Genomic DNA, 17,196 nt, shown 5'->3' with positions numbered 1-17,196 from the left:
CCATTGAGAATCATGACAACAATCTATCTCGCTTCTAGTCCTTTCTTGGGCCCCGCCGCTTCCCGGAGCTGGCGCGGACCCGTTACGTTCTTTCCAATGCCAAGCCTCTGTCAGGATCCCACCCCTGACAGAGACCCTACTGTCTCTTCCTCCACAACACCCTCTGCCACTAGGTGTTGCTTCGTCCAATCCAGTCAGCTTTCTGATCTAACTTCCTGCCTGACCCCCAGTTTACCCACTATGGTGGGGAGTGGCCTAATGAATAGAACCCTTAGCTCCCCCCGGAGGCCCGGCTGTGAAATGTATTGGTGTCTGTGATACCTGATCAGATGAACTCCTTCAGTGCCATCGGACGCACCATGGCTCCCCATAGTGGCGGAGCCACAGTACTGCAACGACCAGGACTCTGGGGCGCTGCACTCCCCCCTGGTTAAACACAGTACTCCGGGACTGGGAAGAAAACAACAATACAAGTTAGCAAAAAGACATACAATTTTGTTGAGTGCAATGACAATAAGTATACTTGAACAGGCTTCCCTTTATGGGAGGTAAGGACACTTGAACGTTACAAACATGGCAAAAATATCATAGCAACATGCTATAATTAACTTTTCTTACCCAACCGGGTATTCTACTAAGTGCAAACATTATTAACCAATAATTTAACTTTGCCTTTAAGGATATACACTCTTAGTCCGCTAAAGACCTTCCTATAATCACATTACAAGGTATTTTTAACTTTTTCATTCTCCTACTTTGGATCTGCAGGACCGCCTGTCCTATCGGCACCAGACCTACTGCCTCTCCCTTCTGTTACAGGACCGCCCCGTTCAGCCAGGGCCTACTGCCTTTTCAACTACTATACACAGTATAGAACATAACTTTTCTTTCAGTTTGAGAACACCGAGCCGGCTCTACTTGGCTCCTATAAGGACTCACCCACTAACCCTTACGGGTTCACTTTCTGTCCTTGGTAACACATTACTAACTTTCGATGGGGAACGCAGGGTTTACCTTCTATCCCCCCCCCTTTTCTTATCAACATTATCAACTATCTTCTTTTCACAACATTAAACTTTCTCATTACTTCCTTTTTTTTTTTCTTTCAGAGAACATTATCAGCATTCCTTTACAATTAACTAATGGCATACATATAACTTTTACATGTAAATATTATCATCATTTTCTTCCATTGACATTATTGCTACCGATCTTAAAGCAATATCACCATTTACGTGCAACAAATGAACATCCCCTTTAAGAGGGGACCAAATCTCTGTGAGGTAGCACATCTTCTCAAGCTACCAGTCCATACTCATCAAAGGTTCCAGTGCGGTATCTTCGCAAAGAGTCCTTGTTTAAGTAAAACCAGTAGGGAGCGCCTTTAATAAGGTGCAAACTATATACAAAAGAGTTCGGATCATGCACTGTTCATGATTCAGCAGTTTTTAAAACTTGTGCAAAACTTTTGGTAACAAAAACAAACAATAGGGATCCCGGGTCAACAAAGGGATCCATAAAAAAAAAAAAGGTTTAACCCTGGAAGGGTTATAGCAGCAGTACAGTAACTATTTACAGATAAGAAAAACAATAAAATCTTACTGTGGTGAAGCGGAAGGTGGTCTCCTATCCGGGCTCACCAGGCCAACGGGTCGCACTGGCGAGCCAGGACGCGGTTCCGGTCCCAGCAGCGATAAAATCCCTCGCCGGGAGGCCCTTCTCACTGGCAGACGCACACGTCCCTCCGGGGCACAGCGAGACCGGGCTTCTCTTGGTTCCGCGGGGCCGGGCTCTGCTGCTTTCCCCACGAGATCATCTTCCTCCGGTGTTCCGGCAGCAGCCTGGAAGGCAGTACATCGCTGCACGCCCCGCGCTACCCAGCCAGCCTCTCCCGTAGCCCTCCTCCATCTGGTGTAGGTCACCGCGTCACCGGGTTCCAGGTCGCGGGGGAATCTTCCGCTGCAGGGCTCCACCTCTTCCCGATCCACGTGGATTTGTAGCGGCTCCCAGATTTCCTGGATAACCCCGTGTCCATATTGGGGGTTAAAAGAAATCACGACCCCCCAGTGGGATGAGGGAACCTCCGCGGTGGGGGTCAGGTCCACCTGCACGGCCGGCCGAGGTCGGGTTCGCCATGCAGCCATCAAGTGCCGCAGGTGTTCGGCCTCAGGCGTGATCTTTAGGCCCGATGCCTGCGGCGCACCTTCAGCCGCGGCCAGGTTGGGAGAAGCAGGGGGCACTGGAACCAGGCAGATCTCTGTGGGCTGGCCCAGCCTAGCAATCACGCGGGCGTCGGCCTCCAGGCGGGCAGCAATCTGCCGGGCCTCTGCCGCGGTCATGCTTTCTTCCGACGGCGGCCGGGGAGGTCGGCCCACCGTTGGCCCGGCAATGGTCAGCTCCCACGGTGACGGCGTACCCCGGGCTACATCGGGCTGCCCAACCTCTCTCCGCGCCCGATCTTTCTCGTGCGGGGCTTCTGGCGCTGCCATCTTTGTCTCTTCTCCCGCGTCTCCTTCCCGCGGTCTCTTTCGTGGGCGGCCCCGTCTCCATGGTCTCCACCCTCCAAACAGGATCAGGAGGCGGACCTCAGCTGTTGACGGACACGTCCTCAGGACACAGAAATATTTGGACTGGGCGGCCATTGTTGTTCGCGCTCTCCAGCTTGTCTACGCCCACCTCACGCCCCTCTTCTCTTCCTGCGCTCTCCTCAGCGCTGTAATGGCGGCGGATTTTTGGCGGCAAATGGCACAGCACACAGTCTTTGTAATAAAGCACAGTCAAAGCACGATAAATCACAGTTCCAAGGCACACATGACCTGATTCTTCAGGCTTAAGTAGATCCTGTTCGTGACGCCAAGTTGGAGCGCCCCCACACCACCGCAGGGCCGAGGGGTACCCGGAGCCGGGCCTCTGGGTCTCAGTCCTGGAGTTGTCACGGTGGCTAGACCCGGTCCGTGGCCCTGTCTGTCAGTGGGGGACGTCCGGTGCAGTAAGTGGTGTTGTAACGGTGCAGTTGTGGGGTGCAGGTCGCGGTAAATAATGAGGACACCAGGTTGCAGTCTCTTTACCTCTTTACTGGAGATCTGAGTCCTCAGTCCAGAATACGGTTCACCAGGCTGCGCAAGTCCGGCCGGTCCAATGGCACCTCCAGAGTTCTCTTCACAGGTGGAAATCGGTGCCTTCCTTCTTAGCGCTATGTGTTGTAGTCCTTCCCTGCTGTGCTTACGGAAAGTACCCCACAACTGTTGTGTCTGTTTCTTAAGTTCCCTCACAACTCGATTAAATGATGTTCTTCTAATCGTCCGTCCCTTCCTGATGTTACAGTTAGAACGGCACCCGTTTGTCGGGTAGGCCTGGAGTTCTTCCGGGACCCTAGAGACGCCCCTCTCCCGCAATTGCCTCCCAAGACTTCATAGGTGATATGTGTTAGACAGCCCGCCTTAAACTGACTGTCCTGCCGCTGTTTAGAGTATTGCTTGAAGCTGAATGTTATAATACTCCCTCGGCGTTCCGGCCACCGGTAGTGCGCCTCAGTAGGGTGTTGCTCCGGTCTTACAGCACGACCCCTACTGGAATTCTCCTATCGCTTGATCTCGTTTCTCACTCAGCACAATCTATCTCGCTTCTAGTCCTTTCTTGGGCCCCGCCGCTTCCCGGAGCTGGCGCGGACCCGTTACGTTCTTTCCAATGCCAAGCCTCTGTCAGGATCCCACCCCTGACAGAGACCCTACTGTCTCTTCCTCCACAACACCCTCTGCCACTAGGTGTTGCTTCGTCCAATCCAGTCAGCTTTCTGATCTAACTTCCTGCCTGACCCCCAGTTTACCCACTATGGTGGGGAGTGGCCTAATGAATAGAACCCTTAGCTCCCCCCGGAGGCCCGGCTGTGAAATGTATTGGTGTCTGTGATACCTGATCAGATGAACTCCTTCAGTGCCATCGGACGCACCATGGCTCCCCATAGTGGCGGAGCCACAGTACTGCAACGACCAGGACTCTGGGGCGCTGCAGTTGTTGTAGGCAAACCTGCTATGAGCAAATAGGAAGATTCCTGGAGCTGCAGTGCTCTCCAACGCGGCATCCACCGAGACAAGCGTACTAGCTCAAAAGGGTGCTTCTACTCAATACTGAGCAAAGGGTCTGAATACTTATGAACATGTGATATTTCAGTTTTTCTTTTTTAATACATTTGCAAAAATTTCTACATTTCTGTTTTTTTCAGTCAAGATGGGGTGCGGAGTGTACATTAATGTGAAAAAAATGAACTTTTTTGAATTTATAAAATGGCTGCAATTAAACAAAGAGTGAAAAATTTAAAGGGATATGAATACTTTACGTACCCACTGTATCTGGTTGCCAGATAATTCCTACCAGGTGATGACACTCCCCAATTGTGGAACATCCGGAAGCCCATTTTACTTAAATATTGATGTGGTGCATAGTTATTGCTGAATGTATTTATATGCCATTAATTGGCAGATGACTTCACATTACAGTATGTATATTATCAGTATCATTATATTCTAATGCACAATATTGTCAATATTGTCTTTTTCATCCCAATCCTTAGTGTTTTACTCTAATTATTCTTTATAGGGAATTTGTCAACAGAATTTTGCTACCCCATCTAACAGCAGCATGATGTAGGGGCAGAGACCCGGAGTCCAGCAATATATCACTTACTGGGCTTCTTGCTAAACTATTGATAAAATCCCTGTTCTTTCTGCTGCAGATCTACCAGTACTCTGACTGCTGAGCTCTGTATTACCCCGCCCCAACACTGATTGGCAGCTTTCTGTGTACGCTGTGCATAGGTACAAAGCTGCCAATCAGTGGAGGGACAGGGTTATATATAGCTAATGAATATTGAAGACTACATGGCAGCAGATTTACTAGTCCTCTAGTGATAATCTCCTGCTAATAAAACTGTGATTTTAACAAAACTATGGCAAGCAGCCCAGTAAGTGAGACATCGGCTGGAATCAGGGTCTCTGTATCTACATTATGTAGTTGTCAGATTGGATGACAAAATCCTGATGACAGATTAAATTATTTCAAATATTTATTGAAATAAAACTTTGGTGCATTCCTTTTTAATTGTTATGTCTAAAAAAAAGTCTATGTGACTGTTAATTAACCTGTCACCCGTACAAAACAAGGATGTCTTACACAAAAGACATTTACTGAACCTGCAATATAGAATATATATCATACAAAGGTAGACCAAAGATCATCGGGACATATTAATGCTATTTATGAATTTGTGCCTAACTCCTGTCTGGGCAGCGTCACTTGCTTTAATGCACATTGCTGATAAAGGTCTGTGATAACTTGTATTTCAGCTATTAACGGTAAATTATATGCCAACTTACAAGGCCTTACTATGCACGTCGGGGACCACATAAACTGGCATCTCATTGGCCTGGGGAATGAAGTGGATATACACACAGTGCACTTCCATGCACACAGCTTTACATATACGGTAATGGTTTTAATAAACTAGTTTGTAATGAAGTCAGTGCTCAGAATTACATGGTATAAACTGCACCTAAAAGTGATCTCCTGTCAGGGGCAGAATTCTTTCTAGAATTTACAAAACCTGAGGTAAAAAAAAGTGAGAAAATATCCTGCAGTAAATAAATAAATAGCAATACTGCATGAAGATAATATAAAGGCTTAGTTAATATAATTGTGATCATAAATATGTAAAAGCCATCCCACAACATCAAGGTGACCCTAATCAGAGTGAGGTCCGAGTGACATCAATTTTTCTTGCATATAGCGGGAAAAAAAAGAAAATTTTCTCCACCTTCTCCTGACGGTTCGTGAAAATCTGACCCCACTCTGATGGTATCTGATTTTCTCACAGATCCATAAACAATTTTCTGAGGTCTGCTCGGTCCGCAAAATATCACAGACATGTGGCTGACCTCATACACAGGTATGAGTGCTAAATGTGTGTAAAGGTGGAGATGTCAGACACCTTCTCTGAAGATTCCTTATGCATTATCTTGTGTGACCTGTATATTAGGCTACGTTCACATTTGCGTTGTGCGCCGCAGCGTCGGCGACGCAACGCACAACGCAAACAAAACCGCAACAAAACGCACGCTAAAACGCTGCGTTTTGCGACGCATGCGTCCTTTTTGGCCGAAAGTTGGACGCAAAAAAAATGCAACTTGTTGCGATCTCTGCGCCCAACGCTTGCGGCCATGCGTCGCAAAACACAGCACAACGCATGTCCATGCGCCCCCATGTTAAATATAGGGGCGCATGACGCATGCGGCGACGCTGCGGCGCCGAACGCTAATGTGAACGTAGACTTATCGTGTATTTCATCCTCATGTAGGCCGCAGTTTCCTGTATTCAGGGTTGATGGGGTTAACTGTAAGGCCAGCCCATGGTTGGGGATGAGTAAATGGGCACTAGGAGTTTAGTTCCTATTTTACAGTCAGCTCAAGTTCAGCTTCAGAAAAAAGAAGATACTATCAGCAGTGTCAATTTTGGGTGTGTGCAAAAAGAGTAGTCTCACAGAAGGTAGCACACAATATCAATATGAAGTAACCGTGACGGAAGTTCTTCTATAGCAGGCAAATTGGGCCACCTAGTGAAAGAGCATGTTAAGTGGGAATCTTACATGTTTGCCAGACCAGGAGATCTTATTGAATACTAATACCAGGTCAGCCAAGCTGGGACAGGTCCATACTGTAAGGCAGTGTTCCCCAACTCTGGTCCCCAAGAGCCACCAACAGGTCATGTTTTCAGGATTTCCTCAGTATTGCCCAGGTGATCATTGCATTACCTGGAAAGGCAAGAATTCCATCATCTGGGCAATACTAAGGAAATCCTGAATACATGACCTGTTGGTGGCTCTTGAGGACCGGAGTTGGGGAGCACTGCTGTAATAGCATATATATATGTATAGCAATTGGAAGAGCTCCCTTATATAGTCCACAGTGTGTAGTACTGGGTGCAGTGGTCACAGTGAAACACATCGACTCCATGTGGCCCAGTACTGGGAAGATGGAGGCGCAGATGAAGAATTGAAGTGTTTTACCTTCTACCTTTTGTACATACTGCCAAGATCAAGTAAACAAGAGATTATTTTATTAATAACATCAAGCTCATTCTTCATGATAACAAAGGGTCCCAACTTGCTCTAAGTTACAGCAGCCATCAGTCTGAGAACGACAGCAATTCAAACGGTTGCGCACTCCCAGGGACACCTGTTTATGGTCTCCAAAATACACCTCAGCCATGACACGTGAAAAGCATGGATAACACTCGTACGCGGAGAACAGACATCTAAATGAAACCTTACGAGGCTAGAGTATTGGCAATAATTAAAGCTCCTGGTATCCACAACATTCTCTGTAACAGAGCTCACCAGCTATAGGGCTGGCCTCCTTACATGGGGCAGTGGCTTTCTTGGCCCCATCATTCTCCAAGGCCTCGGCGCAACCTCCATCTCTTTAGGCCTTATGGTTATGTATATGAGCTGAGGTGGGGCACATTCATGTAGTTTTAGGTTTGTCTCAGTGAGTGCATATTGATATGAAACAGGAGCAAATGTCTTCCAAATAATTGACAATTTTGAGATCTATATCCCATTCTAGGTTTACCCACAGGAAATGAGAAGAGAAGATGTCACTCAGCAGCCACTTACCTGTCACGTCTCTTCTTACTTTTAGGCGAGTGATAATTATCGCTCAGATGTTTTTGCGCTTTTCCCGGGAACGTTTCAGACAGTTGATATGGTTGCAAAGACCCCAGGAACGTGGCTGCTTCATTGTCACGTGGCTGACCATGTACATGCAGGAATGGAGACTTTGTACACAGTATTGGAGAGTAAGTGATCATCATCAGGATTGCATATGTTCATCTTAGTCATCTGCGATAAAGCCTCCAAGTGACAGTGATGGGATATGGCCACCTTGTAATACAGAGGCCTAAAACATTTTTTTGTAATATATACAAACTGGAAGTAATCTAATGAGTGAAGGATTGGATGTAGCATTGATCATACTGTGCTCCTTACGAGACCGAGACCAATGTGTCCTAGTAGAGTCTTCACTAGTAGAGAAGCCTATGGTACACTGTTTAGTAGTTGATTGACAGCAAATACTTAAAGGGAATCTGTCACCAGATTTTTCCACCTAATCTGAGAGCAGCATAATGACCCTGATTCCAGTGATGTAGCACTTATTGGGCTGCTTGCTGTAGTTTTGATAAAATCACTGATTTATCAATATGAGATCATCATTAGGACTAGTAAACCTGCTGCCATGTAGTATCCATATTCATGAGCTGTGTATAACCCTGCCCCCCACTAATTGTCAATTTTTGCATATGCACAGTGTACACAGAAAACAGCCAATCAGTGGTGTGGGCGGGCTTATATAGAGCTCAGCAGTCAGTCAGAGAAATAATAAATCTGGAGCAAATAAAACAGGGATTTTATTAAAAACAAAACACTGCAGCAAGCAGCTCAGTAATCTGTACATCGTTGGACTCAGGATCTCAGCCCCTAGATTATGCTGCTCTCAGATGGGGTAGCAAAAACTGGTGACAGACTCCATAAAATATTCAGGTGCTGTCTGGCAAATGGCAGCATTTGGCCGCACTTCATATTACGGCACACTTAGCCACTATGGGGCCATACTGTGTCTCCACGTGCATTTTATTTACATAAGGGCGCAGCTTATTACAATATTAACTTATGAAAAATAAAAATGATGGCCTGTTTCACTGGATACCATTATGTTGGAGTGTTCAATTACAAGCAGGGAAGAATACACTGCCTCACAGGAGAACCATTCTCTGGCACATTGTTCAGTCCTATAATATGGAACTGTACTGCATTATTGTTAGCATCTGTGATCACACCTTTGCTATATGTTTTTGCTTACAATTGCTCATTTTGCCTTTCTACCAACTTAATTTTTTTCTTTTCCATTAGGTCAATGATATCACATGATTAAAAACTGACCAACTGAATCCTTCTAAGATTAATATAGAGTATGAGGCATAAATCACTGTAAAAGTCCCTGGTAGTGGGGAGGGAGGAACAGCTGGGTCAGGAATGATTTTTGCATGGACAAGAGACTTCCTGTTTCTACATAGAGCAGAGAAAACAGAAGAATTAGCTGGGTAGAAAGGCAAAATTAGCAATTGTTAAGTACACATAGCTAACTAATACGATGATTGCAAGTTATTAACTAGATAAAAACTTTGATGGGAGGAGGAAGAGGAGTGCTTCTTTAACCAGATACATTATCCGTGCATGTATGTAGTTCTATGATGCAATTTTCACCTCATTGAGTTGCATTCTTCTTATATTCCTGTACAGAAAAAGAAATTTTAATTCACAAGTTTATTAAACACCTTCCGGGGGTTATAAAGCAAGAAAAAGAAGACTCAGCTTGAGCCAATCTGAAGAACAATTACATCTCACTAGAGATACTTATATCAGAAAATAATACATTATACAAAATAAAGCATATTCGCAAACACTACCCCAGCATTAGAGAACTTTGTTTACATTTTACATTTTTTCTGGAAATTCAGACCCAAAATCATGAATGGCCTCCAAATTATTTTAGACATTAAACACACTCTTATCACGATAAATTCACTGTGATGTTGTATATAGATGTTGTCACTGCAGCTCTGGAGGTGACGTGAGTATAAGACATAATGTAGCAGCAGAATAGTGACTGCAGCTCTGGAGGTGACGTGAGTATATGATATAATGTAGCAGCAGAATAGTGACTGCAGCTCTAGATTGGACTGGAGTATGGGACACAGAGTAACACTGGATCGTGACTGCAGCTCTGGATGTGACTGGAGTATAGGACATAGTGTAACACTGAATAGTGACTGCAGCTCATGATAGCATCGCAGTGCATGGACTGACCCGGCTCCTCTCCTGACTAATGATGAGCGAGTATACTCGTTGCTGGGGTTTTCTCAAGCACGCTCGGGTGACCTCCGAGTATTTATGACTGCTTGGAGATTTAGTTTTCATTGCAGCAGCTGAATGATTTACAGCTACTAGCCTGCTTGATTACATGTGGGGATTCCCTAGCAACCAGGCAACCCCCACATGTACTCAGCCTGGCAAGTAGCTGTAAATCATTCAGCTGAGGCGATGAAAACTTAATCTCCGAACACTATCAAATACTCGGAGGTCACCCGAGCATGCTCGGGAAAACCCAAGCAACGAGTATATTCGCTCATCACTACTCCTGACCTTAGCACGACTGCGTGACGTTTGTCTATGCAGTTCAGGTCAGGGGAGCAGACGGCCAGTGACGCACCGCCTTGTGAGATGCAGGGCCTAATATCTCGGAGGATGGTTCAGTCACGGTGACTCCGATGGCTCTAACAATCCCTAGGTTCGGTGGCAATTATAAAGGGGGAGGCGACGGATATATGAGTCTGTGAGTCATGTTGATGCCTGCAAGGGATGTGTCACGTTCCATGTTTGGATCTGTGGCAGATCTGGTTTCCCTCTGATTTAAACCTTTTTTCCTTTCTGGTCATTGGGGGTTAATGCAGTCTCCCCCCCCCCCCCCCCCCGTGGCCGCTGGTGTTATTGCATTACTGCTGGGTCAGCTGATGTTTGTGACCACTCCCACCATCCTTTATAAGGTCACCTGGTGCATCAGCTGACTGTTGGTTATACAGGTCCTTCTGGAGATCAACCTCGCAGTAGCAGCTCCCTGGTGTCAGCCTAGTCTGGTGTTTGGAGCTCTGTTGCTGTACAATCTGTGTTGTGGTCAGATGGTACTGAAAGCCAAATCTGCTGATGGTCTGTCCAATTGGGGCCGTGTAGAGAGAGAAGAGAAGGGGGCCAAGGACTGAGCCCTAAGGTACCCCAACAGTGAGAGGAAGAGGAGATGAAGTGGAGCCAGAGAACAGAACACTGAAGGAGTGGTCAGAAAGCCTAGAGAGTAGGAGAGGGTGGTCAACAGTGTCGAAAACTACAGAAAGATCAAGAAGAATGAGCAGAGAGTGGTCACCGTTACATTTTGCTGTCAGAAGGTCGTTGGTCACTTTGAGTGCAGTTTCTGTCGAGTGTAGCAGGCGGAAGCCGGACTGTGAAGGGTCTAGGAGGGAGTGAATGGAGAGGTAACGGGTAAAGCAGGAGTAGACTAGGTGCTCCAATAGTTTAGAGATGAAGGGGAGGTTGGAGACCGGTCTGTAGTCATTTGTGCAGGATGGGTCGAGGCTGGGTTTCTTTAGTAATGGAGTAATGATAGAGTGCTTGAATGAGGACGGGAAAATGCCTGAGAGATTAAAGATTGTAGTTAGGTGAGTAGTTACAACTGGAGAGAGAGACTGGAGGAGATGAGAGGGAATGGGGTCGGTAGTGCATGTATTCGGACGAGAAGAAGAGAGGAGCCTGGAGACTTCTTCTGTGATGGGATCAAATGTGGAGAGTGAGCCAGGGGAGATGCAGGGAGGGATGGGAGTCACTGAACTTGGTGATTGAGAGCGGATTTCATGACGGATATTGTCTATTTTCTCTATAAAGTGGGAGGCCAGGTCATCAGCACAAATATCTGTGATAGGGGCTTGTGCTTCTGGCCTGAGGAGGGAGTTAAAGGTGTCAAACAGTTTCATGGGGTTGTTGGATAGTGAGGAGATCAGGGTGATGAAGTAGGTGTGTTTGGCGAGGTGAAGGGCATAGTTATAGGTTTTTAACATAAATTTGAAGTGTATGAAGTCTTCTGGTGTGCGAGTTTTCCTCCATAAGCGTTCAGCACAGCTAGAGCATCGCTGGAGAAATCGTGTTTGCGATGTGAGCCAGGGCTGTTTTAATCTGTGTTTGGAGGTTCTGATGGTGAGGGGAGCTACTTGGTCCAGGGTGCTTTTAAGAGTGTCATTGTAGTGATGTACAGCCAGATCAGGACAGGAAAGAGAAGAGATTGGGGACAGTGATGAGTGTAAGGAGTCTGAAAGTGTATGAGGGTTAATGGCTTGTAGGTTTCTGACTGAATGGTAGGTAGGAGGGTGCTGGGTGAGCAAGGATTTGTGAGCATGAAGTAGAGAATGTTGTGGTCAGAGAGGGGAAGCGGTGAGTTATTTAGGTAGGAGATTGAACACAGCCGGACAAAGACCAGGTCAAGGGTGTTACCGTCCTTGTGTGTCTCAGAGGTTGAGAGCTGTGATAGGCCAAGCGAAGTGGTTAGTGATAGAAGCTGGGATGCAGATGTAGAAGTGGGGCTGTTTATGGGGATGTTGAAGTCTCCCAGGATAAGGGTTGGGAGTTCTGAGGACATGAAGTGCGGCAGCCAGGCAGAGAAATGGTCCAGGAGGTGGGAGGGTGAGCCTGGGGCCGGTATATGACTGCTACTCTGAGGGAGAGGGGACGGAAGAGCCTGATGGTGTGGACCTCAAAAGAAGGGAATGAGAGTGATGGGGCTGGGGGGGATGACCTGGAAGGTGCATTGTGTGGAGAGGAGTATGCCGACTCCACCACCAGGTCTGTTTGTGGGTCTCGGGGAATGGGAGAATTGTAGGCCACCATGGGAAATGGCAGCAGGGGAGACAGTGTCAGAATCCTGGATCCAGGTTTCAGTGAGGGCCAATAGATTTAGAGAGTTGTTTAGAAAGTAGTTGTGCAGGAAAGGAAGCTTGTTACATACAGACCGTGGATTCCAAAGGGCACAATTAAAAGGAGATGAGGGAGTGCAAGTAATATTAATAAGGTTAGAATGGTTTTCATGTGAGGTAGGGTAGCAGTTGAGGTTGTGGGATGGTGGACCAGGGTAGGGGGAGATGTCTCCCGAAATCAGTAGGAGTAGGAAGATAAAAAGCAAGAAGTTTTTGGAATTGTAAGAAGATTTTTTGTGCAGTGTGTTTGGGCGAGACGGGCTGAGGTTTTTCAGGAAGGTGAGAAGTGCATGAGAGTTGTACATGGGAGAGGGAAGGAGAGAGGAGCTGATGTATATGAGTGGTGATGGAGGGGGGATTGGGCGGTGGATGTGGATGGTAAGGGTACATAGGAGGATAGGAATATAGCACATGTATAGAAGGGAGAGCAGAGTGTGGGTTACCTGACTCCTGCCCTGACTAACTGCCATGGAACAACTGCCCTATAACTTGATGCTTGTCTAATGCAATGGTTTGCTGAATGCGTGCGACCCCACACATGCGTGCACCCCTAAAAATGAGTCTAAATTTATAGGCCCCCAGTGCAGGGAGAGGACAGCGGGATTATGGGAGCTGGTTAGTTACAAATTAGGGACAGCTGCTCAACACATCCTGGTGTGGATAGATGATCAAAGATGCAGTCCTGATTACATCTCTATACTAAACACCTCTCCTGTGGTGAACATCTACAGAGACCCCCCCCGGAGCTACAATATTGAGCACTGAAAACCATGTAACTGATGATGAATTCTAGCAAAGGAGTTGAATGACATGAAATTACCATTCAGGGTGCTTGCTGACACACAGAAAATCATTGCAATATACAAAGACATTCAGGATCCAGGGAGAGCTGGGGATATTCAGTGCATACCTGTGTGAAGAGAGGAGATGGATATTAGTTCCTTGCCATGGAGTAACTCAGGAGCTGAACCCACATCTTTGATGGCAGGTGATGGCTGAATCTCAGCCATCATCTGCCTGTAAACAGCCATATGTGAGGCAGAGCTCTGCCCAATTCTGTTGACCTGTTAAATGACACTTTTAATCTCTGACAGCAGCATCTACAGCTCACAGGCAGGGGGTTGACTGCTCATCCTGAAAAATCACTCTATAGTGTTGGTCACTAGGTATCTACCTTCTGTGTAATTTGCTGTACGATTGCTGATACAAATTACAGAAGCGGAGGCCGATCTTTGTCTCTGTTCCTGTTCTTCTGTCTGTCAAGCAGAATAGTCATAACAGAGAGGCCGAAGACAGTGACAGTAAGGGTATGTGCACACGTTCAGGATTGTTAGCGTTTTTTTCGCGTTTTTTTCGCTATAAAAACGTGATAAAAACGCGAAAAAAACGCTAACCTATGCCTCCTATTATTTACAAGGTATTCCGCATTTTTTGTGCAAATGTTGCGATTTTTTCCGCGAAAAAATCGCATAGCGGAAAAAAAAGCAACATGTTCATTAAAAATGCGGAATTGCGGGGATTCCGCACACCTAGGGGTCCATTGATCTGCTTACTTCCCGCACGGGGCTGTGCCCACGATGCGGGAAGTAAGCAGATTATGTGCGGTTGGTACCCAGGGTGGAGGAGAGGAAACTCTCCTCCACGCACTGGGCACCATATAATTGGTAAAAAAATAAGAAATAAAATAAAAAACAGTCCTATACTCACCCTCGATGTCCGGCGCTGTGTTCCCGCCTCTGTGCTGCACGCTGGCTGGTTCCTGTAGCTGGTGTGCGCTGAAGGACCTCGCCGAATGACGTCACTGTCCTGTGATTGGTCGTGAGCGGTCATGTGACCGCTCACGTGACCGGACCGTGACGTCACGGAAGGTCCTGTGCGCACACGCCAGCTAGAGAAAGAGGAACGGACGCCGCTGAGGAGATGTCTGGGTGAGTATAAGCATTTTTTTATTTTTTTTATTATTTTTAACATTCTATCTTTTACTATAGATGCTGCATAAGCTGCATCTATAGTAAAAAGTTGGTCACACTTGTCAAACGCTATGTTTGACAAGTGTGACCAACCTGTCAGTCAGTTTTCCAAGCGATGCTACAGATCGCTTGGAAAACTTTAGCATTCTGCAAGCTAATTACGCTTGCAGAATGCTAAAAAAACGGAAAAAAAACGCAAAAAAAAAAAATGCGGATTTCTTGCAGAAAATTTCAGGTTTTCTTCAGGAATTTTCTGCAAGAAATCCGCAACGTGTGCACATACCCTAAAAGTACATGCTGAGAAATGAGGTCAAGGACGTTCAGCTACTGATGGCAGGATGCTGATTAAGCAGCTGAGTTCTGCTGCCCCCATGGATGTACACAATTGCTTTGTATTGACTGCAAATTTAGATTCATCAATCTATTCCAACTTACTCTACCTAGTTTAAGGCTAAGATCACACTAGGCGTTTTTGTAGCGTTTTTTTATGCAAGTTTTCAGATGCATTTTACAGTACCAGATAAGTCTACGAGATTTCAGAAATCTCACACACACATCTTGTTTTTATTGTCATCAGGATTTTGTTCTTTGCATGTTTTTTTGCACAAACATGTCACTTCTTTCTGTGTTTTTTCAGTGTTTCTCACCCATTGACTTGAATGGGTGGTGAAAAAACACTGAAAAAAAAGCACCAAACACACAGGCATCGGGTTTTGCTGTTTCTATTGGCGTCAAACCTGATTGTATAGAATAGGACTTTTATTTTCAATACTAAACTTTATCAGCTTGCTAAAGAGACGAATCTAGCATGCCAAAACCACAGTAAAAATGCAAGAAAAAAAAAGGAAACATGCTTTTTTTCTGCAGCTTCTTTCCTGCCAAGAGATCAGGTTTAGCTTCAGAAAAAAGCAGAAAAACCGCCTAGTGTAAACTTACCCTTAATGTTGTAGCACAAATATTTTTTCACGTAGTACCTTCAAGTGTCTGTGGCTGAAAACTTGCTCTCAAGGGTTATTTGAAGTCAATCACTTTCCACCAAGTTCTATTTCTTATGACCCAATCCACAGAGATGTGTACAGTATGTTCTGTGTAATTGTTGTTGATTTAATTGCGTACAATGTAATTGTCCTGTATACATGCAGAGTGCGTCTTTAATACCTTCACACGGCAAAAGGTTTTCACCTTCCTGACCAGGCCAAACTTTTTTAATTCTGACCAGTTTCACTTTTAGGGCTCATTTCCACATGCGAGACATACGTCCGTGTCTCGCAGGTTAAAACCCTCTTCTGGCACCGGTACTCCAGAGCGGAGCGTGCGGCCGCATAGCAACACATGGAGCCGCACACTCCGCTCCCAAGTGCCGGCGCCAGAAGAGGGTTTTAACCTGCGAGACACGGACGTATGTCTCACATGTGGAAATGAGCCCTTAGGGTATGTTTCCATGGGGCGTATTCCTTCAGTAATTGCTGCGGATTGGACGCTGCGTACAGACGCAGCATCCAGATGTTACAGCATAGTGGAGGGAATTTTATGAAATCTCATATCCACTATGCGTACAAACACACAGGTGGCAGACCAGCGTATACGCACATGGCGCGTCTTTATAGACCGCAGCATGTCTATTTATCTTGCGGAGACACTCCATCTCCGCAAGATAAACAACACAGTCTATGAATAGGATGCGGTGATTCCGCCTGTGTTCAATAATAATAATAATAATTTTTATTTATATAGCGCCAACATATTCCGCAGCGCTTTACAACTTATAGAGGGGACTTGTACAGACAATAGACATTACAGCATAACAGAAATCACAGTTCAAAACAGATACCAGAAGGAATGAGGGCCCTGCTCGCAAGCTTACAACCTATGAGGAAAAGGGGAGACACCAGAGGTGGATGGTAACAATTGCTTTAGTTATTTGGACCAGCCATAGTATAAGGCTCGGGTGTTCATGTAAAGCTGCATGAACCAGTTGACAGCCTAAGTATGTAGCAGTACAGACACAGAGTGCTATTAACTGCATAAAGTGTATAAGAAACTGATGCGAGGAACCTGATTATGTTTTTTTTTTTTTTTTTCTTTGTTTTTTTTTTTTTAATAGGCCACACAGGGATAGTTGGGTTAATGTGTTGAGGCGGTAGGCCAGTCTGAACAAATGAGTTTTTAGGGTACGCTTAAAACTGTGGGGATTGGGGATTAATCGTATTAACCTAGGTAGTGCATTCCAAAGAATCGGCGCAGCACGTGTAAAGTCTTGGAGACGGGAGTGGGAGGATCTGATTATTGAGGATGCTAACCTGAGGTCATTGGCGGAGCGGAGGGCACGAGTAGGGTGGTAGACTGAGACCAGAGAGGAGATGTAGGGTGGTGCTGAGCCATGGAGTGCTTTGTGGATGAGGGTAGTAGTTTTGTACTGGATTCTGGAGTGGATGGGTAGCCAGTGTAATGACTGGCACAAGGTAGAGGCATCGGTGTAACGGTTGGTGAGGAATATGATCCTGGCAGCAGCATTCAGGACAGATTGGAGCGGGAAGAGTTTGGTAAGAGGGAGGCCGATTAGTAGAGAGTTACAATAGTCCAGACGAGAATGAATAAGTGAGAC

General features: G+C 45.9%; 1 protein-coding gene across 1 annotated transcript in view; it reads left to right on the top strand.

The window, feature by feature from the left end:
* Positions 1–9,514, top strand: part of LOC143808314 (ceruloplasmin-like) — a 180,275-nt gene extending 170,761 nt beyond the window's left edge. The window contains exons 18-20 of the mRNA XM_077290837.1: positions 5,343–5,482; positions 7,692–7,848; positions 9,350–9,514. Coding sequence (XP_077146952.1) covers positions 5,343–5,482; positions 7,692–7,848; positions 9,350–9,426 — 374 coding nt within the window. The 3' untranslated portion in view covers positions 9,427–9,514. The remainder of the gene's footprint in view (positions 1–5,342; positions 5,483–7,691; positions 7,849–9,349) is intronic.
* The last annotated feature ends 7,682 nt before the right edge of the window (positions 9,515–17,196 follow it).

The sequence above is a fragment of the Ranitomeya variabilis genome, chromosome 2, assembly GCF_051348905.1.
Source record: "Ranitomeya variabilis isolate aRanVar5 chromosome 2, aRanVar5.hap1, whole genome shotgun sequence".
Taxonomy (NCBI): domain Eukaryota; kingdom Metazoa; phylum Chordata; class Amphibia; order Anura; family Dendrobatidae; genus Ranitomeya; species Ranitomeya variabilis.
Note: the sequence above shows the minus strand (reverse complement) of the source record. Positions and strands in the feature narration are given on the sequence as shown.